The sequence below is a fragment of the Zingiber officinale genome, chromosome 4B, assembly GCF_018446385.1.
Source record: "Zingiber officinale cultivar Zhangliang chromosome 4B, Zo_v1.1, whole genome shotgun sequence".
Classification (NCBI taxonomy): Eukaryota; Viridiplantae; Streptophyta; class Magnoliopsida; order Zingiberales; family Zingiberaceae; genus Zingiber; species Zingiber officinale.
Window position 1 is genome coordinate 129,103,847 of NC_055993.1, and position 15,856 is coordinate 129,119,702.

The following is a 15,856-nucleotide window of genomic DNA, read 5'->3' on the forward strand; positions in this document are numbered from 1 at the left end:
TTAATAAAATTAATTTTTTTTTCTGATTAAATTAATTTAAAATAAATTCATAATGCAAAATAAATGGAAGATAAATTTCGAATTAACTTATCCGTGATGAATTGTAAAAATACAAAAAAAAAAAAAAAAAAAAAAAAAAAGAAGATTGATACAGAGATTTTAATTTTTATTATATGATAATTAATATTTTTATTTTATAATGAATAATGAACAAGTAAGATTATTTTTATTTTTATTATTATTATTATTTAAAATATTTATTTTTATATTTATTGTTATATCTTACTACAGGCGACTAGCGGCGCTGCCACGTGTCACGATTCACGAGAACCGTCGGATCTTGTCTTCTCTCTTCTATTCGCCGTCGATACGAACACGCATGTCCTTGCATCCCGAGTTTTGCCTTACAAGAACACGGCCGGCGAAGTCAAACTCCACATCGATTCGACGCTGGGGAAGAAGCACAATTCGCGATGCGGCGCGCTGCAATTAGCTGCGTCGCCGTCCTCCTCCTTTGTCACGCTCTCCTCGCTTCATCTCTCCGCCCTCGCCAGTTCGTTTACGTCTTCGCCAACGAACACTTATCCGAATCGTCTTCCGCCTCGTCGGCCGCCGGCGAAGGATCAGAGGGAACCGAGGGATCCGACGAGTGGGATGAGTTCGGCGACTCGGAGTCCCTCCCGGACGTCGATTACGACCAAGGATCGTGGCTCCCTTTCCTCGAGTCGCCGTCTCTTCTGGATGACCCCTCGTCTGATGCCCGTGAAGTCCAATATGCATCCGGAGTCCGTCACTTGATCTCCGCCGCTTCCTCTGGTGACTCTTCCGACATGGAGTCTGCCGCCGCCGAAATCGAAGCCTCTGCCTCCCGAGGCTACCCGCACGCGCAATCCGCCCTCGGTTTTCTATATGGCACCGGTCTCATGCGTGCCCACAGCCGCTCCAAGTCCTTGCTCTACCACCATTTTGCCGCCGAGGGCGGCAATCTGCAGTCCAAGATGGTTCTCGCCTACAACTATTTACGGCAAGAGGTGAACCCTAATCTGATTACCTTTTTTTCCTCTTTCACCACTCTCTGACTAGTCTGATTCCATCTCTGTTGAATTGTTCCTTTGTATGCAGGTGCATGAGAAAGCGCTGGAGCTTTATTCCGAACTTGCAGAGGCAGCGATCACGAGCTTCCTGATATTGGAGGAGTCGCCTGTGATAGAACACATCCGGATCCACAGCGGTACCGAGGAGAACCAGGAGGATTTAAGGAAATCAAGAGGGGAAGCGGATGAGAATTTCCAAATCACGGAGTATCAAGCATTGAAGGGTGATTCTGCTGCCATGTACCAGATTGGCTTGTTGTATTACTATGGGTTGAGGGGAGTGAAGAGAGACCTCACTAGGGCTTTGGATTGGTTTTCAAAGGCCGTGGAGAAGCAAAATCCAAAAGCAATGGAATTGCTTGGAGAGATGTATGCCAGAGGAGCTGGAGTGGAGAGGAATTATACTAAGGCCTTCAGATGGCTCTCTCTTGCATCCAAACATAAGTATTACTCAGCATATAATGGCTTGGGATACCTCTACGTTAAAGGTTACGGTGTAGAGAAAAAGAACTACACTAAGGTGAAGCCTGATCCTTCATATTTTAACTTGCATCAGTTCCTACCTTCCATTTCATTACTTAATTCGGGAGTTGAGATTGTCACAATACTTTAATTTTGGAACTGAAATATCATGAACATATACTGAACCAAAAATTGATATTCAAGTTATTTGACATTGTGAACATCCTTCTGGGTGTATATTGTATCTATATTAAGGTTTACTGGTCGTAGAGATCTCTAAAGTTTATGCCTCCGTGATATAAGTCTAACTGTTTCAAGCAGTCACTTTCTGGAATTCCCATTCAGATAGGTTCTATTTCCTGTTGGAACTCTTGACCTCTGAGTCCTTGACATCCGACTTTGTTGCTAGTGTAGCATGATTTATTTTGCTTGACTTCTCATAGTTTCCATATGACGAACAGGGGTTTGAGATTACATGAAACAAAGTAATTTTCTTACTAGAAATTTGGAATTAAGAATGACAAATATGGTGAACAATCTGATAATCTAACAAAAATAAATACAACATTAGTTTTCTGTGCAGTCTCATTATTCTTTTGTCAACATTAAATTGAATATCAGGCAGCTTATAGAAGAATGGATGGATGATATTCATTTTCTATTGTTTCAGATTAGTCATTGCAAAAAGATTTCCTGCATGCAAAGGCATTGAAATTTTTGCCAAGATCTTGGTTTGGAATCCTTTTGTCTTTTCACATATCTTGCCAAAAAAAAAGAAGGTTCAAGTATGATAGATTAACTATAAGAGAACCATCAGCATATATTTAAAACATTAACATCCTTAGCATATGAAATTGATTATTCATATTTGAGATCAGTTTCCTTCTGTCACTAGCGGAGCCAAGACCCTAAGCTCAGTGGGGTCAGTTCTTGTCTGCTACCTTGAGTCAGTTTAACCCCAAGTCTTTAGTAAATTATAAACCTTTAATATATTGAGATTTTTGTTATGTGCAAATTATTTATTAATCAATTCTACGGTCATGATTCAAATTTTAATTTTCACCTCCAGGCAAGAGAATATTTTGAAAAAGCTGCTGAAAATAAGGTGCCTGGTGGATTCTATAACCTAGGTGTGCTGTATCTCAAGGGAATTGGTGTGAAGAGGAATATAACAAAAGCATGCAAATTACTTCTTATTGCAGCTGAAACTGGTCAACCAAAGGCCATCTACCGAGTTGCAAGGTTATCTCATAAAGGCATAGGCTTTAAGAAGGATCTCCATATGGTATTCTTTTAGATTCTTTTTTTTTTGCTATTTTTATTTAGCCGTGTTTCTTTTTATATTTCAAATAGGTTGTCCGCCACTACTTCATTGAATGAAGGTTGAAAGGCCACTCAACGTTTATTCATTTTCTTGTGTTCGGCTCTTTGCTTTTCTCCTTCAGTCTCTTCTATCCCTATTGGGGAACTCATGATAACTACCAACAGAGATTCAAGCAGACTCGCAGGACAGCTAAGGAGAGCAAGACCATGAAGATCAAAGACTCATGGAGCTATATTAACTAAGGCAATAGTGTAGTTTAGTTATCTTATCGTGTAATATAAATTAAACTTGAACCATTCCCATGAACGGTAGCATAAGCCATTCTAGGCTTATTTTGCTGATATTTGAATTCAGTTTTCAGAACACGGGCAAAAGTGTATTAGTTACATGAGTCCTGAACTTGACTCTAGATCTTTAAATGCCCATGCACTCTAATGCCTTTCTCTTGGAACTCTAATATAAGCCACAGCAGCAGTTATCCTATGTTTGAGTGAAAGTAAATGGTTATATACCATGAATGACAAGAAAAGCAAGGGATATTACCCTTATCCTGATTGTCTGTTGTGTAGAGGTTTTGTTGCATCCCCTTGGTGTCTAATATCTAGTTTGGCACGGTAATTCTTCAATAGATCTATTTGCTATGCTGAGGCTAGGTTATATTGTAACTTTTATAATCCACATCTCCTTACTATATTATCCTTGTCCTAATGCTTGATTAAAAATGAGAAAAATTCACTTGCTAACAGAATGGTTACAAGCTATGAGAGGTTGTTCTCAAACATTCCAGCTGACACTTACAAACTTGGTGATGACTTCTGCTGTTTGCTGGTTGTCTAATGAGCTACTCTATTTATCTATTTTTTATTTTACATTATCCTTCTGTAATTCTATTCAATGCTATCATAGAGGTGATAAAGCATAAAAGGAATTTTATCGTCAACTTCAGCATGCAAGTTGAGCTCCTTTGCTTCAATCAGCAATTAAAATATACTCTTAGTAGAGTTTTTTAAGCATCTAAATTTACTCATCTCCTAGTAGATCAGAAGAAGCATGTAGGATCAGCTTCCTAATTCTTTTCCTCCCCCTCAATTTCACTTAACCTCCATGCAGAACAGCAGAACTTCTTTTGCCATTATTTCCCCAAGTTAAAAAATGAATAGAGATATTTTCTTCTAGATAAATGGTGTTAGTAATTAACACACTGTTGTTTATTGCTATGAAATTCTGATCCCATATCTGTTTGCGTTATACTTGTCCATTATTTATTAGATTTAGTCATAAAAAGATGGTTACTGGACTAAGGACATGACTCATTCATCTTGTTTTATCCTAACTTAAACTAGGAGCGGAAACTCACTAGAAATGGAGTGACTTTTAGATAGGGTGACTCATCTTAAGGAACTTAACAGAATTAAATTGCTTTCAACTTGACATCATGACCCTTGACCAAGTAAAGGCAGAAATTTAAGTGACAAGTTAGCTTATAGCAGCTCTGTATGTTTTTTCAATGACATTGTGGTCTTCTTGAAAATATCTATCAATCATTTTATTGTTTTGAACTCTTGATGCAGGCCACACTTCTCTACAAGGCAGTGGCAGAAAGGGGACCTTGGGGCTCCCTGTTAAGATGGGCTCTCGAGTCATATCTTAAAGGTGATGTAGGGAAATCACTTTTGTTGTATTCAAGAATGGCAGAGCTAGGATATGAAGTGGCTCAAAGCAATGCAGCTTGGATCCTCGACAAATTCAGGGAACAAAGTATTTGCATGGGTGAATCTGGCTTTTGTTCAGATGCAGAAAGGCATACCCGTGCACACTCATTGTGGTGGCAGGCATCAGAGCAGGGGAACGAACATGCAGCTTTGTTGGTTGGCGACGCATACTACTATGGCCGGGTAATCACCTTATCATGATGACATAAAAGAGTTTAAGAGTATTTGGTTAATTCGTACAAATGTTAAAAAAAAATTCTGAACTAATTGTGGGTAAAATTACATAAGATTGGTTGGGTGCGCTTTTCCAAACCACTTTTTTAGGGCCAAAGCACATTGGGAGTTAATTAAGATGATTGACTAATTCATGTCCAAAGAGCTTTTACTTAAACCATTGTATTCCCAAAGTAAATTTTCTAAATCTGTAATTTTGACTCTTGAAAGAATTAATATAAAAAGTAATAATATTGAATATTGATATAACAGAACATAAGATATTCAATAATTTAACATTTATGTAATATTATTTTAACACAAAATATTAAAAATATAAAAAATAAAAGGTATAAAATTTAAAATATTATTTAATAATATAAGAATACTACAACAACCCGCAAATCTTGTGACGTCGGCTATATAAATCCTTCTACGCCATTGGGCTCAATGAAATAATATTTTAGATTATTAGACCGTATCAGAAGGGGAGCTTTGGCGCAACGGTAAAGTTGTTGCATTGTGACCAAAAGGTGTTTGAATCCTGGAAACAGCCTCTTGCAAAAAGCAAGGTAAGGCTAGCGGGAGCTTTGTACATCGGGCTGTCTTTTTTTTTTTTATTAGACCATATCACTCTTATGTGAGCTGGTTTTGAGGTGTGACAATAAAATATTAATTAAAATACAAATTATTATTATTATCAAATTATATATTTAAAAATAAATTCAAGTGGGGTAGGGTGAGACATAAAATTTCTATTCGATACCTGCCTCCACACTGCATATGTAATTATTTATTTGTCCTATCCCTTTCCTGTTTACATTATGAGGTGAGGCAAATTCAATGGCAGGCCTTCATAGGACACAATAAATTGTCTTCCCTTGATAGTAGACTTAAAATTCTATTGTATATATAGAGATTGATAAATTTATTACTTTAGCAAATCAAATTAGAATATTGATATATGAAAATTGATCCTACTATTATGGCATAACTTGTTTTTATCCTAGTCAATTCATTGTCCTATTCTATATTTTTTATAATGTATTTAGGCTCTCAAATTCTTATTTCGTTTATTGCCCATCTTTGTCAGATGGTATTCGTTTACAGTCTACACAATTAGGCACATGCAATATCCGCAATTGAATGCATTAGAATTATGGAATTTGACGGTGAATTTTGATATTGGATCATTTTAATTTGTTTCTTTTATCTAAATAGGCTTGGTAGAGAGTGAGACTTTTGCCTGATTTTTTCTGCATGTTATTTTTTGATTTTGCATATACCTATTATGGTATTTCGCCTCAGATTACAGATATTAATCCTGAGGTGATCTTGAATCGCTATTTCTCATGTTCATTATCCATCTTTTCATATAACAAGACATTTTTGTATTGAAACATTTGTTTTCTGTGTAGTATATTTTATATAGGAAATTAATTACAATTAAACTTGCAATTTGATTTTTTTTTGGGTATAGTTGCGCCATCAACTTTGACCATGGAAAACAATCTCTCATTCCTAGTGAATTTTCTGTTTCAGGGGACAAATAGAGACTTTGAACGTGCTGCTGAGGCATACATGCATGCTCGGTCACAATCCAATGCGCAAGCCATGTTCAATCTAGGATACATGCATGAGCATGGTCAGGGACTTCCTCTTGATCTTCATCTAGCTAAAAGGTACTACGATCAGGCCCTTGAGCGTGATGCAGCTGCTGCGATGCCTGTTAAACTAGCACTTATGAGCTTATGGATAAGGATGAACTATGCTGACAGTTTCATGGTGAGGTTCCTCTATTTTCTTAATCAACTATCAATCTATGAAGTGATCACAAATATGTGTTGCTTCTAGTTTGTAGGTTGCTCGTTTCTCTATGAAGATTATCTTTATGTTCATATTTTTTTGCTGAAACTGAAAGGCCTTTTCTGATTCTGTTACTTGAGCCTTTTCTTTTCATTGACTTGGCATTGTAGTCAGAATTTTGGAAGCATTACCTGAAATTTAATAAGTAAAACATAGATCGTGGTTCATAAATAATTGTTGAACTTATTTCCACATTTTGTGATTTGTTCATGTTGCTTTCTTCACAATGTTCTTATGTCTGTGATATAAGCACTTGCACATGCATTTGAATTCTTCCCGGAGAGTAAAATGGCTCATTTAAATCTACCTTCTTTTTTTTTAAATTCCCATTGAGGTCCTGAAATAATTGCCCTCTTGACTATTTGAGGGATTAAAGAGGAGGACCAAATTGGTGGCTAGCAAAAGTTGAGTTAAATGTTCCTAGGCTTGTATATTGAAATAAGATATAGCAAACCTTTGTTAGAAACGTTGGAAGGAGTATTCTAAGTTTTTTATTTGGCATCCAAGAAGTAAAGAATCTACAAAGTGTATTTTTTTTTATTGCATTCTGTCTTCATCTTCATAGTTTAATTTTTATGATATATTTTTTTTTCTGTTGATGGTAACTCTCTTCCTTATGATTACTTATTTCTAAGTTTCAGGTTAAGGTGATTGATTCACTCCCAGAATTGTACCCAAAATTAGAGTTATGGGTGGAGGAGGTGCTCATGGATGAAGGAAATGCAACAATACTAACTCTTTTTGCTTGTCTCCTGGCTGTACTTTATCTCCGAGAACGCCAGAGGCGACAAGCCGTGCCTGTGGCACCACATCAACCGGATATTTTTCTCAACTAGGAGCCTGAAAAATATTTACTGGGATTCAATAAGTCAAGTGAAAAGCATAGATGATAGGAGAACCTTGGGTACTATGAAAATCTTAGAATCACAGATCATAAGACCTTTTCCTCCGCATTTGATTTTATCTTGAGACTGTAAATATTATCCTTGACAGTGTTTCTATTTTGCCTGAGTTATTTGCTATTTCTGCAACATAAATTCCATGAGAATTATGTAGAGATTCACCAAAATTGCTACATTGTTGATTGTTAAGCATGAAAGATTGACGTTATAATATTCTTCGGTATGTGATAAAACTGAGGGGTTTTTTCTTCTTTTTTTTTACAAATTTCCCCTGACAATAATTAAAAATATTTATTGTTGACTTCTTGACACCTTTAAGCTAGAGATGAATTGGGTCCAAAATTCGTGATAAGTACTTATTATTACTTTTAGAAAATCTAAATATGAACCCAAAAAAGTCGGATCAAATATGTGTTTAAAAAAAAATTCAAAAGGGAGTATTATCAGTGATTTAGTTTAAAAATATATGTGCTGCTGGAGTAGCTAATTTCAAAATAGATTTAAGATTTGGCTTTTAACATTTTAAGATTTAAGGCTTAGCTGTATATGTATTTTCATGATTTATGATTTATGATTTGTAAAATACGCCCTATTCTATAGGGTGGTTTTGCTTCGGCTCGAGTGAAATCCATTGCATTTATCATTTCTCCATCGACCTCAAAATCCTTCACTTGCAGCCATGTCAACTACACTGCCTGGAACAGCACCGGTCGTGATCACCGTCGCCGCCGCCGCCGCAATAAAGTTGCCTGGAATAGCACCGGTCGTTATCACCGCCGCCGCCGGTCGGAACAGATCGACCTTCTTCCGGGCAGAGTCGCGGACGAGCTAAGTAACTGACAAGACACGCCTCTCTTTGGATGCCCGTGATGAGAGAACACGGGTTTTGTTTTTGTTTTATTTACTCCCTCTCATACTCGTGGGGCAGGGGTGAGGGGGGCCGCTGGGTGGCGGGACCTGCCTTTTTGCAACGTGATAGAGAACACGACAAGAGCCCCCTGTTTTCCTTCTCCACAAAGACCCCGCCAAAGACTGGCTACCTCCAACACGCTCACGTACTCGGTTCGATTATTGTCGAACATAGAGACGAAACAGAGTGGCCAAGCTCCAAACGCTGAAGACGACGAAATGCATGTGACTCTTCTTCCGATCTCTATGCCTATCTTCTTTCTTGTTCCTCCTCCTCCTCAGCCAATCACTGGTTCGTAGAGAGATGGGGAGACAGAGGGATCTCTTGAGGTTAATCTTATGGCTCGTCATGTTCTGTTGCAGCGCCGTCGCCGGCGAGAAAGGGACCTACATCGTGCACATGGCCAAGTCCCAGTTACCCCCCGGCTTCGCCGCCCACCGCCACTGGTACGACGCCTCCTTGCGCTCCGTCTCCGACTCCGCCGACGCCATTTACTACTACGACACCGTCGCCCACGGCTTCGCCGCCCGCCTCACCCCTGCCGAGGCCCGCGCCCTCTCCCGCCGCCACGGCGTGCTCTCCGTCACCCCCGAGACCCGGTACGAGCTCCACACCACGCGGACCCCCGAGTTCCTCGGCCTCGTAGATCGCGGAGCGAACGGGTTCCTCGACGTCGATAGCCCGATCGGCGACGACGTTGTGGTGGGCGTGCTCGACACGGGGGTGTGGCCCGAGAGGCGGAGCTTCGATGATGCCGAGCTCGGGCCGGTCCCGGCGAGCTGGAAGGGCGAGTGCGAGGACAGTGAGGATTTCGCGGCCGTCAACTGCAACCGCAAGCTCGTCGGCGCCCGGTCGTTCTTTTGGGGTTACAAGGCAAGCGTGGGCACGATGGAGGAATCCAAGGAGACCAGGTCCCCGAGAGACCGTGACGGCCACGGCACCCACACCGCCTCCACCGTCGCAGGCGCTGCCGTGCCGGACGCTAGCTTGTTGGGCTTCGCCGCCGGCACCGCCCGTGGAATGTCGCCCCGCGCTCGCGTCGCCGTGTACAAGGTCTGTTGGCTCGGTGGGTGTTTCGGCTCCGACATACTCGCCGGCATAGACAAGGCGGTGGAGGACGGTTGCGGCGTCCTCTCGCTGTCCTTGGGTGGGAAGATGGTGGACTATTTCCGAGATACCGCTGCCATTGGTGCCTTTGGAGCCATGGAGAAGGGCGTCTTCGTCTCGTGCTCCGCCGGGAACGCAGGCCCCGTGCCGTCCAGCCTCTCCAACGTAGCCCCTTGGATGACCACCGTCGGCGCCGGGACTCTCGACCGCGACTTCCCGGCGTATGTCATGCTGGGAAACGGGGAGAATTACACCGGAGTCACTCTATACAGAGGACCTCCCCTGCCGCCGTCGCCGACCCTGTCATTGATCTACGCCGCTAACGCCAGCGAGGATATCAGTAACGGAAACCTCTGTTTGCCGGGGACACTCTTGCCGGAGAAAGTAGCTGGGAAAATCGTAGTTTGCGACCGAGGGATCAACCCCAGGGTCCAAAAGGGATACGTGGTTCACGAGGCTGGTGGAGCCGGCATGGTCCTCGCCAACTCGCCGGGCAAGGGGGAGGAACTCGTCGCCGACGCGCACCTCCTTCCCGCCGCAGGAACAGGAGAAAAGGCCGGAAACGCCATTAAGGCCTACATTTTATCGGACCCGAACCCGACGGCGACCGTAGTTTTCGGCGGGACCAAGGTCGGGGTCCAGCCTTCGCCGGTGGTGGCTGCTTTCTCCTCCCGCGGACCGAATTCGGTCACGAGAGGCGTCCTCAAGCCCGACATCATCGCGCCAGGGGTTAACATCCTCGCTGCGTGGACGGACGCGGTCGGTCCGACAGGGATCGCGGTGGACTCCCGGCGAGTGGAGTTCAACATCGTCTCCGGGACGTCGATGTCGTGCCCGCACGTGAGCGGACTGGCCGCGTTCCTCAAGGGAGCGCACCCGGAGTGGAGCCCCGCCGTCATCAGGTCCGCCCTCATGACCACCGCCTACTCCGCCTACGCCGGAGGCGACGCCCTCCTCGACGCGGCCTCGGGCCGCGCCGCCACACCGTTCGACCTTGGAGCTGGCCACGTGGAACCCCGACGGGCGATGGACCCAGGGCTCGTCTACGACCTCACCGCCGAAGACTACCTCGACTTCCTCTGCGCCTTGAACTACTCGGCCTTCCGGCTGGCGATCCTCGCCAGGAGAAGCGACTTCGCGTGCGACGCCGCGCGGGCCTACGCGGTGGAGGAGCTCAACTACCCATCCTTCGCGGTCACGTTCCCGTCCAGCGGCGGGGAAGCTTCGGTATCGAAACACAGGAGGACGCTGACGAACGTCGGCGAACCGGGCACGTACAAGGTCACGGTGACGGCGGCGGAGGGAGTGAAGGTGGAGGTGGTTCCGGAGGAGCTTATCTTCGGTGTTCCGGGGGAGAAGAGAAACTACACGGCGAGCTTCTCGTCATTGGCGCAGCCTCAGGGATCGTCGGGGTTCGGACGGCTCGAGTGGTCGGACGGAAAGCACGTCGTATCGAGTCCGGTCGCCTTCATGTGGGTTTGAAATCATTATCGTATCAAATCATTAAATTAACGGATTTGTGCCTACGGATGCTTAATCAAAATTGATTAGCGGATGACAGGATTATTATAATACCTGATTGATTAGAGGACGACGGATGATATTTACTGATAAGAAATCAATTTTTACTGGCGTGGTGTGATGTTCGAATCATACGTCGACGGAAAATTTTGAGCCGGGTCACTTTCAAAATTAGAAGATCCGAATATTATCAAAAAAAAAAAATATCGAACGGATTAAAAAAAAACTAATTTAATTGTGCACTTTTAATTTTTAGAATAAAATTCTATAAAAGCTAGGGGGGGGGGGGGGGGGGGGTTTGGCTAAAAATTAAAAAGCCACCCACGGTTATCATATTTTATATTTTTATCTTAAAAAAATATTTAAATTTCAGTATTATTATCATAATTATCAAAATAGTTATTATAGTATAATCCAGTCTGAAAAAGAAGATAGCGACTAATGCAGTTGATCCGACGGTAAAAATGGGGGATTCACTTCCTGAAGGGTCTCAGCTTGAGGACAGATGGAGGGCTGACTAAGCGGTTAATGGCCGCGCCGAGCAGCTGAGTAGGTCCGAGCAGAACCAAAGATAACCCAGTCATGGGCTGGGGTTTCCGACGCTAAGGCGGGAGAACCGAATGGCCGAGCGGGGCGTCTGCCCGGCTGGGACCGAAGGGCCGAGCGGGTGGTCCGTTCGGCCAGGATAAGGGCGAGGGTACGAAGGTTAGCCGAGCAGCCTATTCGTTTGGCTCAGGATATGGAATGTCAATAACGGCATGTCTGATGATTACGCCATACACAAGAGTGCACGATGGAGGATCTTGCCGTCACATCATGGAAAGGTTGATACAGTAGCAGTATGGCCTCATGGACGTCTTTCTGACAGACCCATATCTGGGCATGGTCCTTCTGACAGACCCATACCTGGGCATGGTCAAAAGCAGGTGGTTGCTTTGATTGGCGCGCCCAGGCTTCTTCCAGAGGTCTATATAAGGTCTTCATTTCTTCACCGGAGGTATGCAAGTCTTAATCTTGAGGCCACCTTTTTGTTATTCCTCGCCTGACTTGAGCGTCGGAGGGCCGTCGCCGGGACACCCCTCCCGGCTCGGTTTTGCTGCAGGTTCACCGGAGCACTCGAGGATCCAGCAGGGAGCGCCACGTGCCCAGTGTCCGTTGACTCCTGGTTCGGACAGGATCAAATTGGCGCCGTCTGTGGGAACGCTCCTGCATCCGAACGGGAACGATAGACGAGGCTGGACGACAATACACGGTGGCGCTTTCAACAGAAGAACTCGACGCTCTGGTCGAGATGAGGGCCGCCAAACTTGTGGAGCAAAAACAGAAAGCAGCGGCCGAGCGGCCGGAGCAACAAGCAACATCTGCGTCGGGTGGCCGAGCGGAAGCACCTCAGGCCACCGTCGCATTCCATCGGGCCTTATTTCGCACCCCTGAAGCCGCACCAGCTCGAAGAGATAGAGGATCTTCTTCAGACGAAATGCAAAGGCGGGATGACAGAAAAGGAAAAGCTCCCCAGGCAGACTCATCTCCCGAGCGGATCAATCGCCAATTCTCGGAGGCTATTCTACGAGACCCTCTACCCAAGCACTACGTGCCTCCGACGATCGGCGAGTACAACGGACCCGGATGATCATCTGGGTAAGTTTGATAACACAACTACACTCCATCAATATACAGATGGAGTAAAGTGCCGCGTCTTCCTTACAACTCTCTCGGGATCGGCTCAAAGGTGGTTTCGGAGGCTGCCGGACGGATCCATCACTAGCTTCAAGGACTTCCGAACGGCCTTCCTCCACCACTTCGCCAGCAGTCGATGTTATCAGAAGACAAGTGTCAGCTTGTTTGCCATCAAGCAAGAGCCGAGAGAGTCGCTGCGAGCTTACATCCAGCGATTCAATCAAGCGGCGATGGATATTCCAACGGCCACAGCGGAGACGATAATGAATGCCTTCACACAAGGCCTTGTGGATGGGGACTTCTTCCGGGCGCTCATTCGAAAGCCGCCCCGAGATTATGATCACATGCTACATCGAGCCAATGAATACATAAACGTGGAAGAAGCACAAGCCGCCCGGAAAAAGGAAACTCCAACCGAGCGGGCACCTATTCATGCCGAACGGAAACAGCACGCCATTCATCAACCGCCGAGAGGACCAAGGGCCGAAGCAATCCGCTCCCCTCGGGTGAGGTCCCAAGTACAAGAGGTAGCTGCTGCTCGGCCCAAGCCGAAGAAGAGGTGGACCCCTATGTTCTGCTCCTTTCACCGGACAGATACGCACAACACGAGGGATTGTCGAAGTCTTCCCTTCGTGGCTAATCCCGTTCCTAGGAATGCCGAATGACGGTCTCCTCCCAGCGACAGGAGACAAAGGACCCATGAAGCCGACCGGACTCGTACCGAGAGGCGACATCAACAGACGCCCGATCGGCACCGATCTCCAAGGCAGGAGAATCGCCGAGCGTCAAGAGAACGATCCCGGCCGTCCGCGCGGGAAGAGGAAAATAGAAGCAATACTTCCCGAGGCGAGATCAACGTTATTGCTGGTGGGCCGACCGGAGGAGACTCCAACCGAGCCAGAAAGGCGGGCGTCCGGCAGCTCCAGATCCACGCGGTCGGTTGTAGCCAAGAGCGGGCAAGTGGACCGGAAATCACTTTCGGGCCCGGGGACTTACAAGGAGTTGAAGTGCCCCACGACGACGCTCTGCTCATTAAAGCGGTAATAGCAAATTACACTATTCACCGCGTATTTGTTGACACAGGGAGCTCGGTCAACATCATATTCAAGAAGGCGTTCGATCAGCTGCAAATTGATCGAGCCGAGCTGCAGCCCATGACGACCCCCCTCTACGGGTTTACGGGCAACGAAGTTCAGCCAGATCCGGCTGGCTACCTCGCTGGGAGAGGAGCCGCTCAGGAGGACCAGGACAATAAATTTCGTGGTGGTCGACTCTCCCTCGTCCTACAACGTCATTTTGGGACGACCGGCGCTCGGCGAATTCCGAGCGGTCGTCTCAACCTTCCACCAGAAGATGAAGTTCCCCGTCGAAGACAAAGTGGGAGAAGTACGGGGAGATCAGTTAGCAGCTCGGCGATGCTATATCGAGATGGTCCGAGCAGAATCCAACTCTGCTCGGAAGGCACCTCGAATCGAGGTAAATGCCATCACTGAAAAGCCGCCCTCTTTAATTTATGAAGAAAAAGAGGAAGTACAGATTCACCCGACCCGATCGGAGGCTACAACTTTTATCGCCTCTGATCTGGAGGAGGAGCAGAAGGAGGAACTGATCCAATGCCTCCAACGAAATCATGATGTCTTCGTCTGGTCGACACATGAGTTACCCGGAATTTCGCCGAGCCTAGCGCAACATGAATTGCATGTCCGACCGGACGCTCGGCCAGTGAAGCAGAGAAAAAGGGATTTCAGTGTCGAGCAGAATGCCATCATCCGGGCGGGCGGGCGCTCGTTGGCCAAGAAGATCCTCTTGGCCGGATACTTTTGGCCAACTTTACAAACAGATGCCGCTCGGACAGTATCTACCTGCCTTTCATGCCAGAAGTATCACAACTTCTCCCACCGACCGGCCGAAGAAATGAAGGCGTCAAGCGTTTCATGCCCGTTCGACCAATGGGGAATGGATATTGTCGTTCCATTTCCGATGGCGGCCGGGCAGAGGAAATTCTTACTAGTGGCGGTAGACTATTTCTCCAAGTGGGTGGAGGCCGAGCCGCTAGCAAAGATCACTGAACAAATGGTTAAAAAATTCATCTGGCAACACATCATTTGTCGGTTCGGCATCCCTCGCCGACTAGTGTCCGACAACGGGCGGCAGTTCACAGGGAAGATGTTAGAGGATTGGTGCAAAAGCTACGGCATTGAGCAACATTTCACGTCCATGGCCTATCCTCAGAGCAATGGTCAAGCTGAAGTGGCCAACCGGGAAATTCTCCGTATTCTGCGCGCTCGGCTCGACCATTTGGGAGGAAGTTGGCCGGATGAAGTGCCGAGCGTCTTGTGGGCCATCCGAACGACGCCAAAAGAAGGGACAGGAGTCACACCGTTCCATTTGGTATATGGCGGCGAGGCCGTCATTCCGGTTGAAGTCGGCGTTGAGTCCGCCCGGATCCAGAGCTACGATGATGACAACGCCGAACGGAGAAACATGGAGCTGGATTTGGTAGAAGAGGAGAGAGCAAAGGCGTCCGTTCGGCTGATGTCATACCGTCAGCGGATGAAGCAAAACTACAACCGGCGCGTCATTCCCAGGTCATTCCAGGTTGGCGATCTTGTCTGGAAGAAAGTCAAACCGGTCGGCGAAGTCGGCAAGCTTGAAGCTCCGTGGGCAGGTCCCTTCAAAATCATCGAGAAGCTCCGCTCGGGAGCGTATTATTTGGAGGATGAGGAAGGTCGGCATCTAGATAGGCCGTGGAGCGCGAACCACCTCCAGCCTTACCGGGCAGGGTGAAAGGTGTGCCTATGTAAATCATCTTGTGTACTTTTTTCGACTGAATACTTGAAATGCAGAAACGAAAAATCAAGAGAACAAATAAGGCATCGCCAACAAAAGAACGAAGGCCCTGAGCCGCTCGGCCGGAGTTAAATGGGTCGGGCCAAGCGCTCTAAAATTGAAGGCCCCGTACCATTCAGACGGAGGTATATTATCCTAGCCAAAATGCTCGACGAAGCATACCCTGAGCTATTCGGCCAAGAGTACGTTATCCAAGCTGGGTGAAAGGAACCAAAAGT

General features: G+C 45.9%; 2 protein-coding genes across 3 annotated transcripts; both read left to right on the forward strand.

Annotated features, from left to right (window-relative positions):
• The first annotated feature begins 408 nt into the window (after positions 1–408).
• Positions 409–7,708, forward strand: LOC121976676 (ERAD-associated E3 ubiquitin-protein ligase component HRD3A-like). Its single transcript, XM_042528950.1, has 6 exons — positions 409–1,031; positions 1,123–1,614; positions 2,626–2,841; positions 4,452–4,775; positions 6,348–6,590; positions 7,313–7,708. The coding sequence occupies exons 1-6, from the start codon at positions 474–476 to the stop codon at positions 7,505–7,507; spliced, it is 2,028 nt and encodes a 675-aa protein (XP_042384884.1). The 5' UTR covers positions 409–473; the 3' UTR covers positions 7,508–7,708.
• Positions 7,709–8,323: 615 nt separating this feature from the next.
• Positions 8,324–11,162, forward strand: LOC121976675 (subtilisin-like protease SBT1.7). Of its 2 annotated transcripts, XM_042528949.1 has the most exons (2): positions 8,324–8,707; positions 8,846–11,162. In XM_042528949.1, exon 2 carries the CDS (start codon positions 8,883–8,885, stop codon positions 11,070–11,072), a length of 2,190 nt encoding a protein of 729 aa, XP_042384883.1. In that variant the 5' UTR covers positions 8,324–8,707; positions 8,846–8,882; the 3' UTR covers positions 11,073–11,162. The 2 variants fall into 2 exon arrangements, with proteins under 2 accessions (XP_042384883.1, XP_042384882.1); XM_042528948.1 differs by having other exon boundaries at positions 8,392–11,162.
• The last annotated feature ends 4,694 nt before the right edge of the window (positions 11,163–15,856 follow it).